The 25,432-nt window shown below is 46.4% G+C and overlaps 1 protein-coding gene across 1 annotated transcript in view; it reads right to left on the bottom strand.

Annotated features, from left to right (window-relative positions):
* sema4c (sema domain, immunoglobulin domain (Ig), transmembrane domain (TM) and short cytoplasmic domain, (semaphorin) 4C) overlaps positions 1-13,950 on the bottom strand; it is a 39,751-nt gene extending 25,801 nt beyond the window's left edge. The window contains exon 1 of the mRNA XM_039013668.1: positions 13,760-13,950. Within this exon, the coding sequence (XP_038869596.1) occupies positions 13,760-13,862 (103 nt within the window). The 5' untranslated portion in view covers positions 13,863-13,950. The remainder of the gene's footprint in view (positions 1-13,759) is intronic.
* Positions 13,951-25,432: the final 11,482 nt, after the last annotated feature.

Here is a 25,432-nt window from a genome sequence, read left to right as displayed (position 1 = left end):
CACACACATCCTCCCAACACACACACAGAGACACATCCTCCCAACACACACCCACACACACATCCTCCCAACACACACACAGAGACACATCCTCCCAACACACACACAGAGACACATCCTCCCAACACATACACACACCCACACACACATCCTCCCAACACACACACAGAGACACATCCTCCCAACACACACCCACACACACATCCTCCCAACACACACACAGAGACACATCCTCCCAACACACACACAGAGACACATCCTCCCAACACATACACACACCCACACACACATCCTCCCAACACACACACAGAGACACATCCTCCCAACACACACACACACCCACACACACAGAGACACATCCTCCCAACACACACACAGAGACACATCCTCCCAACACACACACAGAGACACATCCTCCCAACACACACACAGAGACACATCCTCCCAACACACACACAGAGACACATCCTCCCAACACATACACAGAGACACATCCTCCCAACACACACACACAGAGACACATCCTCCCAACACACACACAGAGACACATCCTCCCAACACATACACACACCCACACACACATCCTCCCAACACACACACAGACACATCCTCCCAACACACACACCCACACACACAGAGACACATCCTCCCAACACACACACGCCCGCCCACACACAGAGACACATCCTCCCAACACACACACACACACCCACACACACAGAGACACATCCTCCCAACACACACACACCCACACACACAGAGACACATCCTCCCAACACACACACAGAGACACATCCTCCCAACACACACACAGAGACACATCCTGCCAACACACACACAGAGACACATCCTCCCAACACACACCCACACACACATCCTCCCAACACACACACAGAGACACATCCTGCCAACACACACACAGAGACACATCCTGCCAACACACACACAGAGACACATCCTCCCAACACACACACCCACACACACAGACACATCCTCCCAACACACACACGCCCGCCCACACACAGAGACACATCCTCCCAACACACACACACACACACCCACACACACAGAGACACATCCTCCCAACACACACACACCCACACACACTGAGACACATCCTCCCAACACACACACAGAGACACATCCTCCCAACACATACACACACCCACACACACATCCTAACACTGTACACACACCCACACACACAGAGACACATCCTGCCAACACACACACAGAGACACATCCTCCCAACACACACACAGAGACACATCCTCCCAACACACACACACAGAGACACATCCTCCCAACACACACACACCCACACACACAGAGACACATCCTCCCAACACACACACAGAGACACATCCTCCCAACACACACACACCCACACACACAGAGACACATCCTCCCAACACACACACACACAGACACATCCTGCCAACACACACACAGAGACACATCCTCCCAACACACACACAGAGACACATCCTGCCAACACACACACAGAGACACATCCTGCCAACACACACACAGAGACACATCCTCCCAACACACACACAGAGACACATCCTGCCAACACACACACAGAGACACATCCTCCCAACACACACACAGAGACACATCCTCCCAACACACACACACACCCACACACACACATCCTGCCAACACACACACAGAGACACATCCTCCCAACACACACACAGAGACACATCCTCCCAACACACACACACCCACCCACATACACACCCACCCACATACACCCACCCACACCCACATACACACACCCAAATACACATACACACACCCACATACACACACCCAAATACACACACCCACACACACACCTACATACACACACCCACATACACACACCCAAATACATATACACATACACACACCCACATACACACACCCAAATACACATACACACACCCACATACACACACCCAAATACACACACCCACACACACACACCCACATACACACACCCAAATACACACACCCAAATACACATACACACACCCACATACACATACACACACCCACATACACACACCCAAATACACATACACACACCCACATACACACACCCACACACACACCTACATACACACACCCACATACACACACCCAAATACACACACCCAAATACACATACACACACCCACACCCACATACACACACCCAAATACACATACACACACCCACATACACACACCCAAATACACACACCCACACACACACCTACATACACACACCCACATACACACACCCAAATACATATACACATACACACACCCACATACACACACACACACACACACACACACACACACACACACACACACACACACACACACACACACACACACACACACACACACACACACACCTACATACACTCACATACACTCACATACACACACCCACCCACACACACACACCCACACCCACCCACATACACACCCACCCACATACACACACCCACACCCACCCACATACACACCCACCCACATACACACCCACCCACATACACACACCCACACACCCACATATACACACTCACACACACACACACCCACACCCACACCCACACCCACATACACACACACAGAGACACATCCTCCCAACACACACACACCCACACACACAGAGACACATCCTCCCAACACACACACAGAGACACATCCTCCCAACACATACACACACCCACACACACATCCTCCCAACACACACACAGAGACACATCCTCCCAACACACACACAGATACACATCCTCCCAACACATACACACACCCACACACACATCCTCCCAACACACACACAGAGACACATCCTCCCAACACACACCCACACACACATCCTCCCAACACACACACAGAGACACATCCTCCCAACACACACACAGAGACACATCCTCCCAACACATACACACACCCACACACACATCCTCCCAACACACACACAGAGACACATCCTCCCAACACACACACAGAGACACATCCTCCCAACACATACACACACCCACACACACATCCTCCCAACACACACACAGAGACACATCCTCCCAACACACACACACCCACACACACAGAGACACATCCTCCCAACACACACACAGAGACACATCCTCCCAACACACACACAGAGACACATCCTCCCAACACACACACAGAGACACATCCTCCCAACACACACACAGAGACACATCCTCCCAACACATACACAGAGACACATCCTCCCAACACACACACACCCACACACACAGAGACACATCCTCCCAACACACACACAGAGACACATCCTCCCAACACATACACACACCCACACACACATCCTCCCAACACACACACAGAGACACATCCTCCCAACACACACACCCACACACACAGAGACACATCCTCCCAACACACACACGCCCGCCCACACACAGAGACACATCCTCCCAACACACACACACACACCCACACACACAGAGACACATCCTCCCAACACACACACACCCACACACACAGAGACACATCCTCCCAACACACACACAGAGACACATCCTCCCAACACACACACAGAGACACATCCTGCCAACACACACACAGAGACACATCCTCCCAACACACACCCACACACACATCCTCCCAACACACACACAGAGACACATCCTGCCAACACACACACAGAGACACATCCTGCCAACACACACACAGAGACACATCCTCCCAACACACACACCCACACACACAGACACATCCTCCCAACACACACACGCCCGCCCACACACAGAGACACATCCTCCCAACACACACACACACACACCCACACACACAGAGACACATCCTCCCAACACACACACACCCACACACACTGAGACACATCTTCCCAACACACACACAGAGACACATCCTCCCAACACATACACACACCCACACACACATCCTAACACTGTACACACACCCACACACACAGAGACACATCCTGCCAACACACACACAGAGACACATCCTCCCAACACACACACAGAGACACATCCTCCCAACACACACACACAGAGACACATCCTCCCAACACACACACACCCACACACACAGAGACACATCCTCCCAACACACACACAGAGACACATCCTCCCAACACACACACACCCACACACACAGAGACACATCCTCCCAACACACACACACACAGACACATCCTGCCAACACACACACAGAGACACATCCTCCCAACACACACACAGAGACACATCCTGCCAACACACACACAGAGACACATCCTGCCAACACACACACAGAGACACATCCTCCCAACACACACACAGAGACACATCCTGCCAACACACACACAGAGACACATCCTCCCAACACACACACAGAGACACATCCTCCCAACACACACACACACCCACACACACACATCCTGCCAACACACACACAGAGACACATCCTCCCAACACACACACAGAGACACATCCTCCCAACACACACACACCCACACACACACATCCTCCCAACACACACACGCCCGCCCACACACAGAGACACATGAATAGACACAACCACACACACACCCACACACACAGAGACACATCCTCACAACACACACACACCCACACAATGCAGTAAAACACAAACACACAGAGCCACAGACAGTAAGAAACCGATAGAGCGGAAATGAAAATGCAGTGTAGTTTCCATTATCCACGCCTGTGTTCCCTGTCGCGTCTCCGTGCCTCGCTCTTATCAAAGGGAAGTCATGTGCAAAACATCAGACAAGCCTCAGTAAAGTGATATCATGAATTGAATAATATTTATGTTCCTCTAAAAATAAGACCTGAGCTCCTTCAGGAGGAGTTATGATTTATGGTGACGACATCACGTTACTTCCTTCCTGGCCTAGTTTGAGGGTATAGCAACGAACCAGAACTATAGAGGTGGTGGGTTGGAGGACAACAAGTCAGAGACAAAAAGAGAGGGGGAGGGAGAGGGACGGAGAAAGAAAGAGACCATGGAGGTATAGAAAGCCAGGATAAGGAAGAGAGGAGGGGAAACTTGAGGGGATAGGCAGTGGGGAGAAGGGAATAAATGTGGAATATAGTTATTATCTAGAGAGCAGCAGCGTATAAACATTGGAGGGTATGGGCGCGTGTGCTGGATGAGGAGAGACAAGATGAGAGGAGAAGAGACGAGATCCTCAAGGGAGCCAAGAGCACATCTGCTAGGTTCTACCCTGCCAGAAAAGGTCTGGTGTTGACACACACACACACACACACACACACACACACACACACACACACACACACACACACACACACACACACACACACACACACACACACACACACACACACACACACACTCCCAAACAACCCTCCGGGGTACCTGCTTAGTGACTTGAACGTTTCCCCACAATAACGTAACATTTTGCAGAGCTTGAAGGCGGTTGTTTAAAATGATTAGTGCCACTGTCATTACTAGACGCTATGGCAGGCTGCACTTCCCATCTGTCACCACACAGCGTCAGCCCTGAGGCCAGTCTGACTGCCTGCGTGGTAGGGTGGCTTAATGAGGGGTCTCTGTCAGATTTAGCAGGTATTATGAAAATATACTAGATATTAAAGTTACTACATAAGAGAAGAGACTAAACTAGTAAGGGAAATAGAATGAAAGGGAGAGAAGGAGTAACATGCCACAGAAATGAGAGCAAAGAGAAGGTCTAATGATTTCAACAGATGAAACACACACACACCACAGACCAAAGGGAAAACTGCAAAACCATAAAAGGTTGATTGTGGGTGAGGCAGCAGAGGTCTGTGTCTCTCCACAGTTGAACTCTTGAGATGTGCCAAGGTCACTTCTATGGGTTCTATGGAAACAGAGTACCAGTGTTCCATCTCTCTGGGACTTTAGCTAGCCACTCTGCTATAAGAGTTCTCTACTCCCATCTCTGTGATGTCTCGCTCTAGCTCCCATCTTCAGGTGTGTGTATGTGCGTGTGCTGCGTTGAGGGAGAGCTCACGGTCAGGCTGGTGGAGGGAAGGGCAAGAGCAGCAGAGAAGCAGACCAGGGAGCAGGGCTTGGCTGGTTCAGAGCTCCTTTAGGTCTCCTCTGATGTGCCTCCATGTATGCTGCTGCTCCAGCCTCTCCTCTTCAGTCAGCTAGCACTCCTTTCAATGTGAGCTTTACTGGAGATACTGCCAGGCTCTGCGTTACGCTGCTAACCATGGAGGAGCTCACACACTGCACTATAATTAAAGGGCTATTTTAGGCTCTTTGAAGCAGCAACATGCAGACTAAAATGATTCAGACCAAGAAAGAAGGAAACCTACACTGTACAGCACCCGACCACTACAAAAGAATACACACACAAACCCTGGTCAAAAGCAGGTGAGTCATTCCATGAAATGAGTGCATTTTGCATCCCTTTGATATTTTAAGTAGAAATTGTGCACTAATATTGAATATAATTTTAAAAGCCTGTTATACTCAATAGAGTGCCTTTTAATATAAACCACATGGAAAATCTTGCTAAAGTGCTAAGATTCAGCATTTTGACACGTCCCTCTGTGTCTCCACTGTGACTTCTAGGAAGATTTTAACCCACTTAACACCAACATTTATCCAAGTTTTCACCATCATTGTAAAGCCCTAGTAATTTTGTTGACAATGTCATTTTTGAAGATCATTATTCACTTTAAGGTAAAAAAAACAACTTGTTCCTCATTTTAAGGGCAACCCTGTTACGTGAATTGAACTCTTGTTTTAATAGGGTGAAACTATTCCTTTTTTTTAAACTTCAAAAGAAACATTGAACATCTAATAGTCAAATCATAGTGTAAAAGCGTGTGAGCTGGTTTTACTCCTTATGGCCATTTTGTGGTGGATAACTAAGCAGGTTGCACATAACACATCAACACTATTACCCATAGATAGACAGGCTAGACATGTTTAACAATAAAACAAATGTGAAAGCTTAAGTTGAATTCAATTGCCCGTTGAATTCAATTGCCCTTCCCTGTTGCACACAACAAGCTTCCATTCCCTCTGTCACAGGAGAATTTATGGATGAAGTCGTCAACCCTGTTATGGTCAACCCTGTTATGGTCAACCCTGTTATGGTCAACCCTGTTATGGTCAACCCTGTTACTTTATTTGGCACGTAATAGGCACTTACTATAGTATTTATTTGTATAATTTTTTTAGATGGGAAAACATGTTTTTTATTAAGTTGAAAATGCGCTCTTTATGACAGAATGTTAAAATTAGGTGACCAAGTTACACTACTCAAAAGGCACCCAATTGGTGGAACAACCCAGGTACCCACATGGAGATAAATACACAGACAAACAGTAGTTTAACGGGGACACACACACAAACCCAGTTGTTGCATCAAGAGACGAGAGAAACTTCAGAGGAGATTGTATTGAAAGTCAAGGCATGAGACACTGAGTACATGGAGAGAGATGGGAAGAGCTGTGTAATTGCTGTAGATTAGGGGAGGGAGTGGTGAGAGAGGGGTGAAGTGGACTAGGATATATGGGGGAGGAGAAGTGGGAGGGCAAACATGGAGAGGAAATGCTCAAATTGGATTAACACAACAACAGGATGAGTGGAAGACCAGGGGAGATAGGATGAGAGATGAGGGTGATGAAAGCAGAAACATGGCAGTGACTGAAGTGTAACGGTCGTCCTCCTCCTCTTCGGAAGAAGAGGAGGAGTAGGGATTGGACCAAAGCGCAGCGTGGAATGTGGACATAATGATGTTTATTAAAGTAAAGACGAAAACACGAAAATACTTCAACAAACTAAAAAAACAAATAAACGATGTAGACAGACCTGACTTGAGAACTTACAATAGACGAAGAACGCACGAACAGGAACAGACTACATACATGAACGACAAAACGAAACAGTCCCGTGTGGTAGACATACGGACACGGAAGACAACCACCCACAAACAAACAGTGAGAACAGCCTACCTTTATATGGTTCTCAATCAGAGGAAAACGTCAAACACCTGTCCCTGATTGAGAACCATATAAGGCTAATTACCAATGACCTAAACATAGAAACACATAACATAGAATGCCCACCCCAACTCACGCCCTGACCAACTAAACACATACAAAAACAAGAGAAAACAGGTCAGGAACGTGACATAACCCCCCCTCAAGGTGCGAACTCCGGACGCACCACCAAAAGTCTAGTTGAGGGTCTGGGTGGGCATCTGTCCACGGTGGCGGCTCAGGCTCTGGGCGTGGTCCCCATCCCACCATAGTCAATCCCCGCTTTCGTATCCCCCTCTCAATGACCACCCTCCAAATAAACCCACCTAAATTAAGGGGCATCACCGGGATAAGGGGCATCACCGGGATAAGGGGCAGCACCGGGATAAGGGGCAGCTCCGGACTGAGGGACGGCAGCTCCGGACTGAGGGACGGCAGCTCCGGACTGAGGGACGGCAGCTCCGGACTGGCTGACGGCTCTGGCTGGTCATGGCTCGCTGACGGCTCTGGCTGGTCATGGCTCGCTGACGGCTCTGGCTGGTCATGGCTCGCTGACGGCTCTGGCTGGTCATGGCTCGCTGACGGCTCTGGCTGGTCATGGCTCGCTGACGGCTCTGGCTGGTCATGGCTCGCTGACCGCTCTGGCTGGTCATGGCTGGCGGAAGGCTCTGGTTGATCCTGTCTGGCGGAAGGCTCTGGCTGATCCTGTCTGGCGGAAGGCTCTGGCTGCTCCTGTCTGGCGGAAGGCTTTGGCTGCTCCTGTCTGGCGGAAGGCTCTAGCGGCTCCTGTCTGGCGGAAGGCTCTAGCGGCTCCTGTCTGGCGGACGGCTCTGAAGGCTCATGGCAGACGGGCGGCTTTGCAGGCTCAGTACAGACGGGCGGCTTTGCAAGCTCAGTACAGACGGGCAGTTCATGCGGCGCTTGGCAGACGGACAGTTCAGACGGCATTGGGCAGACGGGCAGTTCAGATGCCGTTGGGCAGACGGGCAGTTCAGACGCCGTTGGGCAGACGGGCAGTTCAGGTGCCGCTGGGCAGACGGGCAGTTCAGGCGCCGCTGGGCAGACGGGCAGTTCAGGCGCCGCTGGGCAGACGGCAGACTCTGGCCGGCTGAGACGCACTGTAGGCCTGGTGCGTGGTACCGGAACTGGAGGTACCGGGCTAAGGACACGCACCATCAGGCTAGTGCGGGGAACAACAACAGGGCACACTGGACTCTCAAGGCGTACTATAGGCCTGGTGCGTGGTACCGGAACTGGAGGTACCGGGCTGAGGGCACGCACATCAGGGCGAGTACGGGGAGAAGGAACAGTGCGTACAGGGCTCTGGAGACGCACAGGAGGCTTGATGCGTGGTGCCGGAACTGGAGGCACTGGGCTGGAGACACGCACCACAGGGAGAGTGCGTGGAGGAGGAACAGGGCTCTGGAGACGCACTGGAAGCCTGGTGCGTGGTGTAGGCACTGGTGGTACTGGGCTGGGAGGTGGCGCCTGAAATACCGGACCGCTCAACCATGCTCAACCATACGATCAACAAGACGCTCTTCTTTAAGAAGTACACCATGCTCAACCATACGATCTACAAGACTCTCTTCTTTAAGAAGTACGCCGTGCTCAACCATACGATCAACAAGACGCTCTTCTTTAAGAAGTACGCCGTGCTCAACCATACGATCAACAAGACGCTCTTCTTTAAGAAGTACGCCGTGCTCAACCATACGATCAACAAGACGCTCTTCTTTAAGAAGTACGCCGTGCTCAACCATACGATCAACAAGACGCTCTTCTTTAAGAAAAACCACCACCGCTTTATTCATCCGTGACGCATAAGCAACATTCTCATATCCTACCTTCTCTCCTACGGCGACCAGAAACTCCTCCACCGTGACAGTAGCTTCAGTAACACACCTAAAGCCGTGCCGAAGTGACAGGGACGGCATCCCCATTCGGGCTGCCATCCCCGCCAAACTCAGGGTAATTTCGATACGAAAAACAAAATACTTAATTCTACCACCACAAAAATAAAAATAATAACCTTAATCATGCACAGAAGAAAACAAAAAATGCCACCAAGAAAGAGAAAACCGAAAGAAAGTTCTGAATATCTAACTACACACAATACACGCACTCCTTCGCTCATACAATTCCCAGCATGCACCAAACACTCCCAGCATGGAGAGAGAGAGAGAGAGAGAGAGAGAGAGAGAGAGAGAGAGAGAGAGAGAGAGAGAGAGAGAGAGAGAGAGAGAGAGTTTACTGTTAATTTCTGATTGTTTATTTCATTTTTGTTTATTTTATCTGCTTTGGCAATGTAAACATATGTTTCTTATGCCAATGTAGCCCCTCTGAATGGAATTGAATTGAGAGAGGGGTGGGGGTTTGTTTGAAATGCCAGCAGGATGCTTTGATGCAGAGAATGAGACTAAAACTTAAAAGGAAAACCAATGCAAATGAGTGGCACTGATTGAAAGGGCTTCATTGGCATGAGAAACATATGTTTACATTGCCAAAGCAGATAAAATAAACAAAAATTAAATAAACAATCAGAAATTAACAGTTCTCTCTCTCTCTATGCTGTGCTTTCTATAGAGCTGGTTTACAGGGCTGTCATTGGGGTTGGGCTAGGAGAGGGGTGAGGGGGGGACAAGCCCCCCTCCCCCACACACACCTAACTCTATTTTAACTGCTCCTGACTGGGCACAAGAAAGGCTGGGACGAGTAGCATCTAGCGGGGCTGTGTCTATGTCCGTTAAGTGCCTGAAAATAACCAGCTAATGGATACTCCAGTCAGGCGTGCTCAAATCAGGGAGCAACGAGGGAGGTGTACTGGAGTGTATGTGAGAGATAAATGAGAAAGAGAGAAGAGTGGAAAGAAAGAGAAGGAAAGAGAGGACAGAGAGAAAGGGAAGGGAAGACAGAGAGAAATGGAAGGGAAGAGAGGATAGAGAGAAAGGGAAGGGAAGAGAGGATAGAGAGAACGGGAAGGGAAGAGAGGACAGAGAGAAAGGGAAGGGAAGAGAGGACAGAGAGAAAGGGAAGGGAAGAGAGGATAGAGAGAAAGGGAAGGGAAGAGAGGACAGAGAGAAAGGGAGGAGAGGACAGAGAGAAAGGGAAGGGAAGAGAGGATAGAGAGAAAGGGAAGAGAGGACAGAGAGAAAGGGAAGGGAAGAGAGGATAGAGAGAAAGGGAAGGGAAGAGGGGACAGAGAGAAAGGGAAGGGAAGAGAGGACAGAGAGAAAGGGAAGGGAAGAGAGGATAGAGATAGAGTGAGAGAAGAAGTAGAGAGAGAAGAAGCAGTTAAACGTGTCTGTGTTTTTTCCTCTTCAGATCCCAAATGACTTAGCCACACTTAATTATAGAAGTGGGGCTTGGGCCTGGGTGGGGTGTGGGGGGGAGAGGGAATAAATATTATCTCTGCTCCCATCTCCCTACTTCCCCCTCCCTAACCCTCCCCCATCACCACCCACCCCAAACTGCCTGGGAGCACTAAATCCCTCAGACTGCTAGGCTAAGCATTATACACACTCTGGTAGCTCTCTCAATTCAATTCAATTTAAAGGCTTTACTGGCAGGGGACACATGTTTACATTGCCAAAGCAAGTGCAATAGATAATAAACAAAAGTGAAATAAACAATAAAAAATGTAGAGTAAACATTACACTCACAAAAGTTCCAAAATAATAAAGACATTTCAAATGTCATATTATGTCTATATACAGTGTTGTAATGATGTGCAAATAGTTAAAGTACAAAAGGGAAAATGAATAAACATAAATATAGGTTGTATTTACAATGGTGTTCGTTCTTCACTCTCTCTCCCCCTCTCGGCTTCGTTCTGCTTTTCTCTGCCTCACTCTTTATTGGCCTACTCTTGCTCGCACCACCAAACACACACACACACACACACACACACACACACACTCACACACACACACACACACACACACACACACACACACACACACACACACACACACACACACACACACACACACACACACACACACACACACACACACACACTCACACACACACACACACACACACACAGTTGATGTTAATGTGATCTGCGTGTGCAGAGACAGCTCCACCGTGACATACAACACTTTGTAGACGTTATGCTCTGTGTGTTTGTCTTTTCTGTCTCTTTATCACTGCGTTGCTCCTCTTACTCCTGTGAAGATATTTCCTCTCCTTTTATGGCTATCTGCTCCTCTCTCTCTCTCTCTCTCTTTCTAATCTATTCTCTCTTTCTCTAACTCTCTCTCTCTCTTTCTATTCTATTCTCTCTCTCTCTCTCTCTATTTCTCCCTCTCTCTTTCTAATCTATTCTCTCTTTATGCTCTCTCTCTCTTTATGCTCTCTCTCTCTCTCTCTTTCTCTCTTTATGCTCTCTCTCTTTATGCTTTCTCTCTCTCTCTCTCGCTGATATTGACTGCTTGTCGATTGCTGTTTCCATTGTGTTTCCATCCACACCCCTCACACTAACAATGACGGTTGAGAGTCAGGGACAGGAAAAGGAGTGTGGGGGAGAGGGGGATAAAGAGAGAGCGAGAGAGAGAGTGGAAAGAGTGTGACGGAAAGAAAAGAGGCTGCTTTTATATAATAGCAGTCTTGATAAGTACAGCTGAAGTGTGATGTCTTTGTGAGAATAGTACAGGCAGTTTGGCTCTTATCAGGGCTGAAAGCAAAGAAAGGAGGGAGGAGTGGGATAAAAAGGAGAAGGAAGAGAAGGAAGTGAAGGAAAAGAAAGCACAGAATAAAGGTGTGAGGTGGTTATGTGGTATATGAGTGAGAAAGAGGCAGAAGTAAATCAACTTCCCCTTCTGAAATGATATTTTGTCAGCTTCTAACAATTGCTATTGTTTTTCATTGTCAGCTGGACTTAAAACAGACAGATGAAAACAGCAAACACAGTGACTGTGAACAGTTCATATTTGAAGTGGGAGAACTAGTGTGCTCTCGCTGAAAATAGAAGGCATTTGAGAGAAAACAGTGTCAACGGCGTCTACGGCATCATAGCATGTCAAATTGGAAAGCAAGTCTATTTTTCTTGCGTCTACACGGAGCAATCTGGTAAAAGCACATAAATTGCGTGGGTCGTTTGTAGAAATGGAACTTGAGGAACCGTTATGTCTTCCCTATGCTAAGTAGTGTAAAGATGTAGTTTAAAATGTATTGGGCAATAAGCTAAGGTTTATCAGTCAAATAGGCTATATATTTGAAACCACTTGCAGCCTACCTGTGTTGATTTCAATCAAAGGCATATAGCCTAGTCAGGCCAGAACTGGAAAAGTAGAGGACTCGGATTTCAATAGAGAATACTGTTTATGTATAAGAACGAGACATGGTTGTTTATAAGCAACTCTGGTTTATTAGCTATAACGTCCTTGTGAGCTAGCAAAGCAACAACAGTTTAGCACTGGTACGGTGGCTCTCGTAGGACATCTAAGGAACTCACAACAGTAACGCTGAGGGGCTACATAGCGAACCAACACCACTGTTTATTATGGATTTTCATGACAACGTTGGCATATACAGTGTATGTGAATTGACACTGGCTACTCTGGGGTCTCTCCATGTGATTTTGGCTTTAGAGTAGTGAGTACATCCATTTTTCATACTGATCCCCCATGGGAATCAAACCCACTAACCTAACGTTACAAACGCCATGCTCTACCAACTATAAATGAGCCCTATGGACCCTGGTTAAAAGCAGTGCACTATAGTGTGAATAGGGTTTCACTTCAGGTAGACACTCACCATGGTATCTGACGGTCTTGCGTGGTATTGGGTTCCAGTTGAGACTCAACGACTTCTCCCAACCGATCAGAAGAAGCAACATCAGGACCTTAGCCTCACCCATGGCTCCGATAGAGCCCGGCAGTCTCAGCGAGGCCGTTGATTCGCTGGTTGATGTTGAGTGACAGTGGAGATAGACAGTGTGGGAACAGCCTCTGGCAGCCTGCCAAAGACAGATCAAAAATAAAGTCAGTTAAAGCAGCATGAACAACAACCACTGTGTCTCCCCAGCCGAGCAGGTGGACGACATTCACAAACATCTTATCAAACTTGTTGGGAGATTTTAATACGGTCTTAAATACCTCTATGGACCGTAAAGGAAATCGCACTACAAACTATCACCCTCAGGCACTTAAGGAAGTCATAAATGTCATAGATATATTGGAATTAGTGGATATATGGAGACTTAAATACCCTGACCTAGTGAGATATAAATGGCGGAGGCTTAATCAAGCTAGTCGTCTTGATTACATTCTTATGTCATTCTCTCTGGCACCAAAAGTTTAAAATGTGTTGATAGGGGACAGAATGCGGTCGGATCATCACATAATTGGCATATATATTACTCTTACAGAATTTCCACGTGGGACAGGATATTGGAAATTTAATCAAAGCCTATTGGATAATAACTTGTTTTTAACTAGGATAGAATCATTTATAACTGACTTTTTCAGACATAACATAGGTACAGCAGATCCCCTTACTGTATGGGACACTTTTAAATGTGTCTTTAGAGGCCATGCAATTCAGTACTCATCTATAGAACAAAAGCAATTTAGGTCAAAAGAATCCATATTAACAAAGGAAATTGAAGAACTAACAGTACAGATAGATAGCAATAAAAACTGTACCATAGAGGCACAGAATAAGTTAGAGAAAAAACAAAAAGAAATGGAGGAACTTATTCAAGAAAGATCCAGTGTAATATATTATAAAAATAAAGTGAACTGGATGGAATATGGGGAAAAATGCACCAAATTATTTTTCAATCTTCAACATAGAAATGCTACCAATATTTTTTATTGAAACTTGTTACAAATGATGGAGTCACTCACGATTCACCAAACTATATTTTGAAAGAGGAAGTAAAGTACTTTAAGAATATGTTTTCGTTTCAGTCTCCTCCATCTCCACTAACCGAAGCTAATTGTATGGATTTTTTCCCTATTATTAATGTAAAATTAACATCTGTACAGAAAGACTCATGTGAAGGCCAAATTACAGAGGAGGAACTTATTGATGCAATTAAAGCCTGGGAAAACTCCAGGGCTGGATGGCATACCAGCGGCAGTATACCAAACCTTTTTATATATACTCAGAGGACCATTATTAGCATGTTTTAACCACTCCTATATAAACGGTAGATTATCAGACACGCAACAAGAAGGTCTGATATGATTATTACTGAAACAGGACCCAAATGGTATATACACTGCTCAGAAAAATAAAGGGAACACTTAAACAACACAATGTAACTCCAAGTCAATCACACTTCTGTGAAATCAAACTGTCCACTTAGGAAGCAACACTGATTGACAATAAATTTCACATGCTGTTGTGCAAATGGAATAGACAACAAGTGGAAATTATAGGCAATTAGCAAGACACCCCCAATAAAGCAGTGGTTCTGCAGGTGGTGACCACAGACCAATTCTCAGTTCCTATGCTTCCTGACTGATGTTTTGGTCACTTTTGAATGCTGGCGGTGCTTTCACTCTAGTGGTAGCATGAGACGGAGTCTACAACCCACACAAGTGGCTCAGGTAGTGCAGCTCATCCAGGATGGCACATCAATGCGAGCTGTGGCAAGAAGGTTTGCTGTGTCTGTCAGCGTAGTGTCCAGAGCATGGAGGCGCTACCAGGAGACAGTACATCAGGAGACGTGGAGGAGGGCGTAGGAGGGCAACAACCCAGCAGCAGGACCGCTACCTCCGCCTTTGTGCAAGGAGGAGCACTGCCAGAGCCCTGCAAAATGACCTCCAGCAGGCCACAAATGTGCATGTGTCTGCTCAAACAGTCAGAAACAGACTCCATGAGGGTGGTATGAGGGCCCGACGTCCACAGGTGGGGGTTGTGCTTACAGCCCAACACCGTGCAGGACGTTTGGCATTTGCCAGAGAACACCAAGATTGGCAAATTCGCCACTGGCGCCCTGTGCTCTTCACAGATGAAAGCAGGTTCACACACACATGTGACAGACGTGACAGAGTCTGGAGACGCCGTGGAGAACGTTCTGCTGCCTGCAACATCCTCCAGCATGACCGGTTTGGCGGTGGGTCAGTCATGGTGTGGGGTGGCATTTCTTTGGGGGGCCGCACAGCCCTCCATGTGCTCGCCAGAGGTAGCCTGACTGCCATTAGGTACCGAGATGAGATCCTCAGACCCCTTGTGAGACCATATGCTGGTGCGGTTGGCCCTGGGTTCCTCCTAATGCAAGACAATGCTAGACCTCATGTGGCTGGAGTGTGTCAGCAGTTCCTGCAAGAGGAAGGCATTGATGCTATGGACTGGCCCGCCCGTTCCCCAGACCTGAATCCAATTGAGCACATCTGGGACATCATGTCTCGCTCCATCCACCAACGCCACGTTGCACCACAGACTGTCCAGGAGTTGGCGGATGCTTTAGTCCAGGTCTGGGAGGAGATCCCTCAGGAGACCATCCGCCACCTCATCAGGAGCATGCCCAGGCGTTGTAGGGAGGTCATACAGGCACGTGGAGGCCACACACACTACTGAGCCTCATTTTGACTTGTTTTAAGGACATTACATCAAAGTTGGATCAGCCTGTAGTGTGGTTTTCCACTTTAATTTTGAGTGTGACTCCAAATCCAGACCTCCATGGGTTGATAAATTTGATTTCCATTGATAATTTTTGTGTGATTTTGTTGTCAGCACATTCAACTATGTAAAGAAAAAAGTATTTAATAAGAATATTTCATTCATTCAGATCTAGGATGTGTTATTTTAGTGTTCCCTTTATTTTTTTTGAGCAGTGTATAAAGATCCAGTCCATTTCAAAAAATTGGAGGCCTCTTACACTTCAACAACATTGTGATGTTCTAGCAATTCTAGCTAAATGCTTGGCACATAGAATAAAAAATGTTTTGGCAGATATTATTCAACCTAATCAGACAGGTTTTTTACATGGACGGTACATTGTAGATAATATAAGACAAGTACTGGAAACAATAGAACACTATGAAATATCGGGGAAACCAGGCCTAGTTTCCAAAGCTGCCATTGAAAAGTCTTTTGATAAAGTACGACAGGAGTTTATATATAAATGCCTGGAATATTTCAATTTGGGAGAATATCATATAAAATGGGTTAAAGTTATGTATAGTAACCCTAGGTGTAAAATAGTAAATAATGGCTACATCTCAGATAGTTTTAAACTGTCAAGAGGAGTAAAACAAGGTTGTCCACTATCGGCATATCTATTTATTATGGCCATCGAAATGTTAGCTGTTAAAATTAGGTCCAAAAATAATATCAAGGGATTAGAAATCCATGTCTTGAAAACAAAGGTGTCATTGTACACCGATGATTCATGTTTTCTTTTAAAACCACAATTAGAATCCCTCCACAGCCTCATAGAGAATCTAGATACATTTGCTAACTTCTCTGGATTAAATGCAAATGATGATTACGTATGTGGATGTAGACATACTCGGTATTCATATCCCGAAAGAAAAAAATTCTCTCACTCCAATAAATTTGAATAGAAAGTTAGCAAAAATAGATAATATCTTGCTACCATGGAAAGGAAAACACCTATCTATTTGTGGAAAAATCACCCTGATTAACTCTTCAGTCATATCACAGTTTACCTATTTGCTTATGGTTTTGCCTACACCTAGTGACCTGCTTTCTAAATTATATGAACAAAAAATATTCCATTTTATTTGGAATGGCAAGTCAGACAAAATTAAAAGGGCCTATTTATATAATGAATATGAATTTGGAGTGCAGAAAACATGAAATATTAAAGCATTAGACCTCTCACTAAAGGCATCAGTCATACAAAAGTTATACCTAAATCCGAAATGGTTCTCTAGTAAATTAGTAAGAATGTCTCACCCTATGTTCAAGAATGGCCTTTTTCCCTTTATTCAGGTTACAACTGCTCACTTTTGGTTATTTGAAAACGAAATAATCTCCAAAATATAGTTATTTTTTAAACAAACCTTAGAAAGTTGGTTGTAATTTCAGTTTAATCCACCTGAAAAACAGAACAAATAAAACAACAAATATTGTGGTTAAACTCAAATATACTAATTGATTAAAAAAACGTATTTTTCAATATTAAAAAAAGGTATAATCTTTGTTAATGATATCATAAATAGGACTGGTGGAGTTATGTCACACATGCAGCTAACACAGACATATGGAAATGTCTGCTCTATCCAAAATTACAACCAACTAATTGCAGCATAACCACAAAAATAGAAGAGGCAAGTGGAAGGGGGGAAAGTAAGGAACTTGTCTGTCGGACCTGCATTAAAGACCAAAAATTATTATAGAAAATTGTGACAAATAAAAATATATACCAGTTTAATTTAAGGACCAAAAAATTGACAGCGGTGCCATATAAATTGCAAAATCGCTGGGAAGAGATTTTCGATGTACCGATTCCATGGCACATGGTTTATGAATTGACACACAAAACGATGTCGGATTGTAAACTTCGAATTTTTCAATTTAAATTATTATTCAAAATTCTTGCAACCAATAGAATGTTATATATATATATATATGGGGGATACAATCTTCCCAGCTCTGTAGATTTTGCTGTGAAGAGGCAGAGTCATTAGATCATTTATTTTGGTCCATATGTAGCTTGTTTTTGGTCACAGGTCCAGGAATGGCTCAAGAATTGCAACATTTACCTAGAACTAACACTGCAGATAGCAATACTGGGTGATTTGAAAAGTCATAGTCAATCAATCAATAATATAATAATTATTTTAGCAAAAATGTTTATCTTTAATTTACAATCTGTAGAAACTAGGAGAATAGAAAGGTTTTAGAAATCCAAAATGGATGGTGTTAAGAGATAGATGGGAGGGGTTGAATGGAGCTGAAGGGTGGGACTAATAACAACAAGACAACAAATGTAAAACATACAGGGTCTGTAAAATGTATATAGGTTCAGAACTTTTGTGAAATAGCACAGTTACAAATATAAATCAGACTGGATGGACATCAGAAATAGAGGAAGGCCAGGACTAAAAACAAACAAAATATAACTATTGTAAAATTGATTATGTCTGTAAAATGTGAAACTGAAGGAAGAAGCCTAAGTGTTATTGTTTATTAGTTTACTCCAATTGGGGGAGGGGTGGTAGGGTTTGTGGGGAATATTAAAAGGAAAATAAATCAATCAATCAATAAGAAAAATAAACATATTATCAGAGTTCTGTCAAGCCAATTCAAAGACAGTTATTACATTGAAACACCAGGTAGCAAAGTCAATGTGTGTTGGCAGCCTGTCAACCAGACACAGAAAATGAATGTCAAAGCAAGGACAATTCAACACACAATGTAGTTGATGATAATTCTCCTAAATGGGTATGTCACACAACAAACTTGTTTTGTCTTTGACAGGCGATGCTAACAGCAGCCTGTTTTAATAATGGAGGTAAACAATACAGACATTACCACAGACGCAGTTTGAAAACACTCAAAATGCAACAGGAGTACACTATAAAACGTATCCCACTTTCCCTCCTTCCGTGGAATCATCATTCCACACCTGCTGGTGTCTATCAGAGAGCCAAATCAACACTTTGATGCTGTTTACTGATTTGAGAAGGTTGACTTCTAAGTGTGCATAAAATGTCAAATTGTGTTTACTCTTGGAGATGGATGAAAAATGTCTGTCTGCGCCGATGCATTTTATTGCTCGATGTAAGTCAGCCCCAAATGTTATGTGAATTTTAAATGTCTGCTTTAATAGGCAGACGTTGTGTCCAGTTTGCCATTCAGGAGACCGGGGTGTGAATTTACATGCAAAGCCTGTACAGCACATTCTGCACCCAATCTGACTTCTATTGATTTAGTTTTTGGGAAAGAAAGAGCAGCCGCACAGAGAAAGTCCAAGATTATCTAAATGTGCTTTAAATGACTAGACTTAGTGGAGGGCTGGGATAAAACTATTTGATGACTTACAGCTCACAGTTCTGACTTCAGGTTTTATTGGATCGATGGAGATGCCTTTGGCTTAGGGTTGAGTAGAGGAAGAGAGAGGGGGAGGGAGGAATGGAGAGAGAGAGAGAGAGAAGAAAAGAGAGAGATAGAGAGAGGAGGGAAATAGAGAAGGAGAGCCTGTGTGTTTAGAAACATGGAGGGTGTCTGGAACCAGCAGCGAAAGGCTTCACATTATCTCCCAAGCTGCTGAGAGTCCTCAAATCTCAAATGGCATTCTCTCCTCTTTTTTTCACTCTTTCTGCTGAGAGATAAGACATTGACTGAGTGAGCATCCTTGGAGGTCGGATTAAGAGGACTAGCCCTGTGTAAACATACTGTAGCTGGGGGAGGTGAGGGTAGAGAGATGGGCGAGGGTGGACTCAGGGTGTCTCTACTCAAAAGCCTATAGCAGATTCCAACTCAGGGAACTGCTAAGCCTTGCAAAACATGTCTGTCATGACTGTAGCTATTTCCCAGACAGACAGGCAGACAGACAGGCAGGCAGACAGGGTGGCAGACAGCAGGATTGTGTTGAATTCAGAATTGAATTGAGAATGCCTCAAATTCCAATTCAATTCTTGAATTTGAATTGAACTAGTAAACAGGATACAGAATTGCAATTGGAATTTTAATTAAAGGAAATATAATTGAATTCAGTGAAATTAAATGAAATTCAAATGCCTCTTCTATTCTATATTAGGTGTAGTCTATACAAATATACATCTTGTACATAAAACATCCAACACGTCATTATATACATGCATATAAAATATTGTTGACACAATTGATTTTCAGGAAAAAATCTTTAAATAAATGATCAAGGAAAACAAAACCTGAATGTGAATATTATAGGTTATTATATTTCATTAATCACAAACATTTAGTTAAATATGGGGGAAAAACTGCATTTTCTAGAATGCGTTAGTTTAACCCTCAAGTTGACCCTAAAACCTTCAAAAAGAAGCCAAACAAATGAAATGGTTGGTGAAAATATAATTGGCTATTCTAAGCACTAAGGTTAAAAGAGTTAATGAACACTGCTTCCAGAGAAAAGTTATACACTGCTCAAAAAAATAAAGGGAACACTTAAACAACACAATGTAACTCCAAGTCAATCACACTTCTGTGAAATCAAACTGTCCACTTAGGAAGCAACACTGATTGACAATAAATTTCACATGCTGTTGTGCAAATGGAATAGACAAAAGGTGGAAATTATAGGCAATTAGTAAGACACCCCCAATAAAGGATTGGTTCTGCAGGTGGTGACCACAGACCACTTCTCAGTTCCTATGCTTCCTGGCTGATGTTTTGGTCACTTTTGAATGCTGGCGGTGCTTTCACTCTAGTGGTAGCATGAGACGGAGTCTACAACCCACACAAGTGGCTCAGGTAGTGCAATTCATCCAGGATGGCACATCAATGCGAGCTGTGGCAAAAAGGTTTGCTGTGTCTGTCAGCGTAGTGTCCAGAGCATGGAGGCGCTACCAGGAGACAGGCCAGTACATCAGGAGACGTGGAGGAGGCCGTAGGAGGGCAACAACCCAGCAGCAGGACCGCTACCTCCGCCTTTGTGCAAGGAGGTGCACTGCCAGAGCCCTGCAAAATGACCTCCAGCGGGCCACAAATGTGCATGTGTCAGCATATGGTCTCACAAAGGGGTCTGAGGATCTCATCTCGGTACCTAATGGCAGTCAGGCTACCTCTGGCGAGCACATGGAGGGCTGTGCGGCCCCACAAAGAAATGCCACCCCACACCATGACTGACCCACCGCCAAACCGGTCATGCTGGAGGATGTTGCAGGCAGCAGAACGTTCTCCACGGCGTCTCCAGACTCTGTCACGTCTGTCACATGTGCTCATGTGCTCAGTGTGAACCTGCTTTCATCTGTGAAGAGCACAGGGCGCCAGTGGCGAATTTGCCAATCTTGGTGTTCTCTGGCAAATGCCAAACGTCCTGCACGGTGTTGGGCTGTAAGCACAACCCCCACCTGTGGAAGTCGGGCCCTCATACCACCCTCATGGAGTCTGTTTCTGACCGTTTGAGCAGACACATGCACATTTGTGGCCTGCTGGAGGTCATTTTGCAGGGCTTTGGCAGTGCACCTCCTTGCACAAAGGCGGAGGTAGCGGTCCTGCTGCTGGGTTGTTGCCCTCCTACGGCCTCCTCCACGTCTCCTGATGTACTGGCCTGTCTCCTGGTAGCGCCTCCATGCTCTGGACACTACGCTGACAGACACAGCAAACCTTTTTGCCACAGCTCGCATTGATGTGCCATCCTGGATGAACTGCACTACCTGAGCCACTTGTGTGGGTTGTAGACTCCGTCTCATGCTACCACTAGAGTGAAAGCACCGCCAGCATTCAAAAGTGAACAAAACATCAGCCAGGAAGCATAGGAACTGAGAAGTGGTCTGTGGTCACCACCTGCAGAACCATTCCTTTATTGGGGGTGTCTTGCTAATTGCCTATAATTTCCACCTTTTGTCTATTCCATTTGCACAACAGCATGTGAAATTTATTGTCAATCAGTGTTGCTTCCTAAGTGGACAGTTTGATTTCACAGAAGTGTGATTGACTTGGAGTTACATTGTGTTGTTTAAGTGTTCCCTTTATTTTTTTGAGCAGTGTATATTCTTTGGTATCTGGAAGTACTACCAGTGAGATTCAATGAAACTCTCATGTTCTATGACTAAGTGGAATTTATTTGAATTGCACGGAATTAAATTATACTTCCTGTCATGCAAATTCAAAACATGCAGACAGGCAGACAGGCAGGCAGGCAGGCCTCCTGGCTGTATCCAATCACCTTTTAATGATTAGTGGTGGGGACTTGTTTTCACTGGGCTGCCTAATGACGTTCAACAAATTACAAACGACACGGCAGGCTAATAATATCAGTCAGTGTTCTGACAAACGCTAGCTAATTAGTCTGACGTTGAGAGAGAAATAAGGCACATGTTCTGACTCTGCTGCTTCAGCCAAGACCCCCAGGGGGAAAACACACCGATGTTTCTTCTGATGGGGATGGATGGATGTTCGGGAAAGGATTAGGATAGGAAGTGAGCTGAGCGGAATCTCCATTCTTAAGTGTTTTCAATCTCTCTGGTCAACCTCTGTCCTTCTCATGCCCTCCTTTCTCCTTCCCTCACTTCCTGTTCATTGCTGCCTCCTTTCTCGCTTCTCATCAGCTGATGACGAGGTATCGTGACCTTTGAACCCATGATCTTTCCAGAGGTCATAGGTGTCTAGGCAGAGAGAGGTCACTGACTGTGACGTGCCACTACATTACAGTAGAGCAGGCCACGCCGGACGGATGTACAACAAACCACACCTTCCCCCTCCTCTCTCCAACCCCAAAACAAATACATCTATACAGCAGCACACTGTCAAAGCGCTTTGTTTCTCCTCTCCCTCCCTCCCTGCCTTTCTCTCTCCCTCCCTCCCTGCCTTTCTCTCTCCCTCCCTCCCTGCCCTTCTCTCTCCCTCCCTCCCTGCCCTTCTCTCTCTCCCTCCCTCCCTGCCCTTCTCTCTCCCTCCCTCCCTGCCCTTCTCTCTCCCTCCCTCCCTGCCCTTCTCTCTCTCCCTCCCTCCCTGCCCTTCTCTCTCTCCCTCCCTCCCTGCCCTTCTCTCTCTCCCTCCCTCCCTGCCCTTCTCTCTCCCTCCCTCCCTGCCCTTCTCTCTCCCTCCCTCCCTGCCCTTCTCTCTCCCTCCCTCCCTGCCCTTCTCTCTCTCCCTCCCTCCCTGCCCTTCTCTCTCTCCCTCCCTCCCTGCCCTTCTCTCTCTCCCTCCCTCCCTGCCCTTCTCTCTCTCCCTCCCTCCCTGCCCTTCTCTCTCTCCCTCCCTCCCTGCCCTTCTCTCTCCCCCCCTCCCTGCCCTTCTCTCTCCCTCCCTCCCTGCCCTTCTCTCTCCCTCCCTCCCTGCCCTTCTCTCTCCCTCCCTCCCTGCCCTACTCCCTCCCTCCCTGCCCTATTCTCTCCCCCTTCTCTCTCCCTCCCTCCCTGCCCTACTCCCTCCCTCCCTGCCCTATTCCCTCCCTCTTCTCTCTTCCTGAAATGCTCTCTCCCTCCCTCCCTGCCCTTCTCTCTCCCTCCCTCCCTGCCCTACTCTCTCCCTCCCTCCCTGCCCCACTCTCTCCCTCCCTCCCTGCCCTTCTCTCTCCCTCCCTCCCTGCCCTACTCCCTCCCTTCCTGCCCTATTCCCTCCCTCTCCCTCCCTCCCTGCCCCACTCTCTCCCTCCCTCCCTGCCCTTCTCTCTCCCTCCCTCCCTGCCCCACTCCCTCCCTGCCCTATTCCCTCCCTCTCCCTCCCTCCCTGCCCTTCTCTCTCCCTCCCTCCCCTACTCTCTCCTTCCCTCCCTGCCCTTCTCTCTCCCTCCCTCCCTGCCCTTCTCTCTCTCTCCCTCCCTCCCTGCCCTACTCTCTCCCTCCCTCCCTGCCCTACTCTCCCTCCCTGCCCTACTCTCTCCCTCCCTCCCTGCCCTTCTCTCTCCCTCCCTCCCTGCCTTTCTCTCTCCCTCCCTCCCTGCCTTTCTCTCTCTGAGGGAGCAGGATCAAACACCCTCACACCCTCCATGATATGAGCAAAAAAGCTTGAGGAGACTTTTATGGAACATTTCCACTCAGTCTCAAAAGAAGTTTAAAGACTGTCTAGGGGTAGCAAAGGTGTATCAACTTGAGCACACACACACACACACACACACACACACACACACACACACACACACACACACACACACACACACACACACACACACACACACACACACGAGGGCTGCGTGTGAGCAGAGCCCTCCAGACAGCAAGCAGGAAGTGAGAGGTCATGACCTGCCGTGGTGAACTGCTTTATTCTGACCTGCTAGGCTGGCACATGAACAGTCCTCCTTGACCCAGCTCTGACACTGTTTGTCCTGTTGTCCTGAACAAAGCATCAGCTGATGGCTGAGTGTACTTGTGTGAGTGATAGTGTTAAAGACAAAGTGAGCGTGGGTGTTAAAGAGCTGCATCTACCAGACAGCATAAAATACTGTGTCCTTGGATGTGTGTGTGTGGGTATGCGTGTGTATGGGTATGCGTGTGTATGTGACGTACTGGCAGATTATGCAGAGTTTGTATGAGAGCAGGCCTAGATGAAAGAGTGATAATGAAAGGGGGTTTGATCAGCTGCAGGCTGGGCGTGTGTGTGTCTCATGGGAGGAGAGCATCCATCCCCACAAGCCACAGACACACACACACTTCCTGCCAACATCTCATTGTATCGCTCATGTCCCCATACTGTCACTACAGTACCTGTACACAAGCCCACTCATCTCTACTACATCATGTACGGTCTAGTTAACTGACCAGAGCTGGGGCCAATTCTATTTCTTTATTCAGACAGTTCAGAGGATGAATTGGAATTTAATCCACGACCTGAACATTGCCCATTATTCTTCAATGTGGACAT

This window comes from Salvelinus namaycush, chromosome 18 (assembly GCF_016432855.1).
Source record: "Salvelinus namaycush isolate Seneca chromosome 18, SaNama_1.0, whole genome shotgun sequence".
NCBI lineage: Eukaryota > Metazoa > Chordata > Actinopteri > Salmoniformes > Salmonidae > Salvelinus > Salvelinus namaycush.
This window is presented reverse-complemented; position numbering and strand designations above follow the sequence as displayed.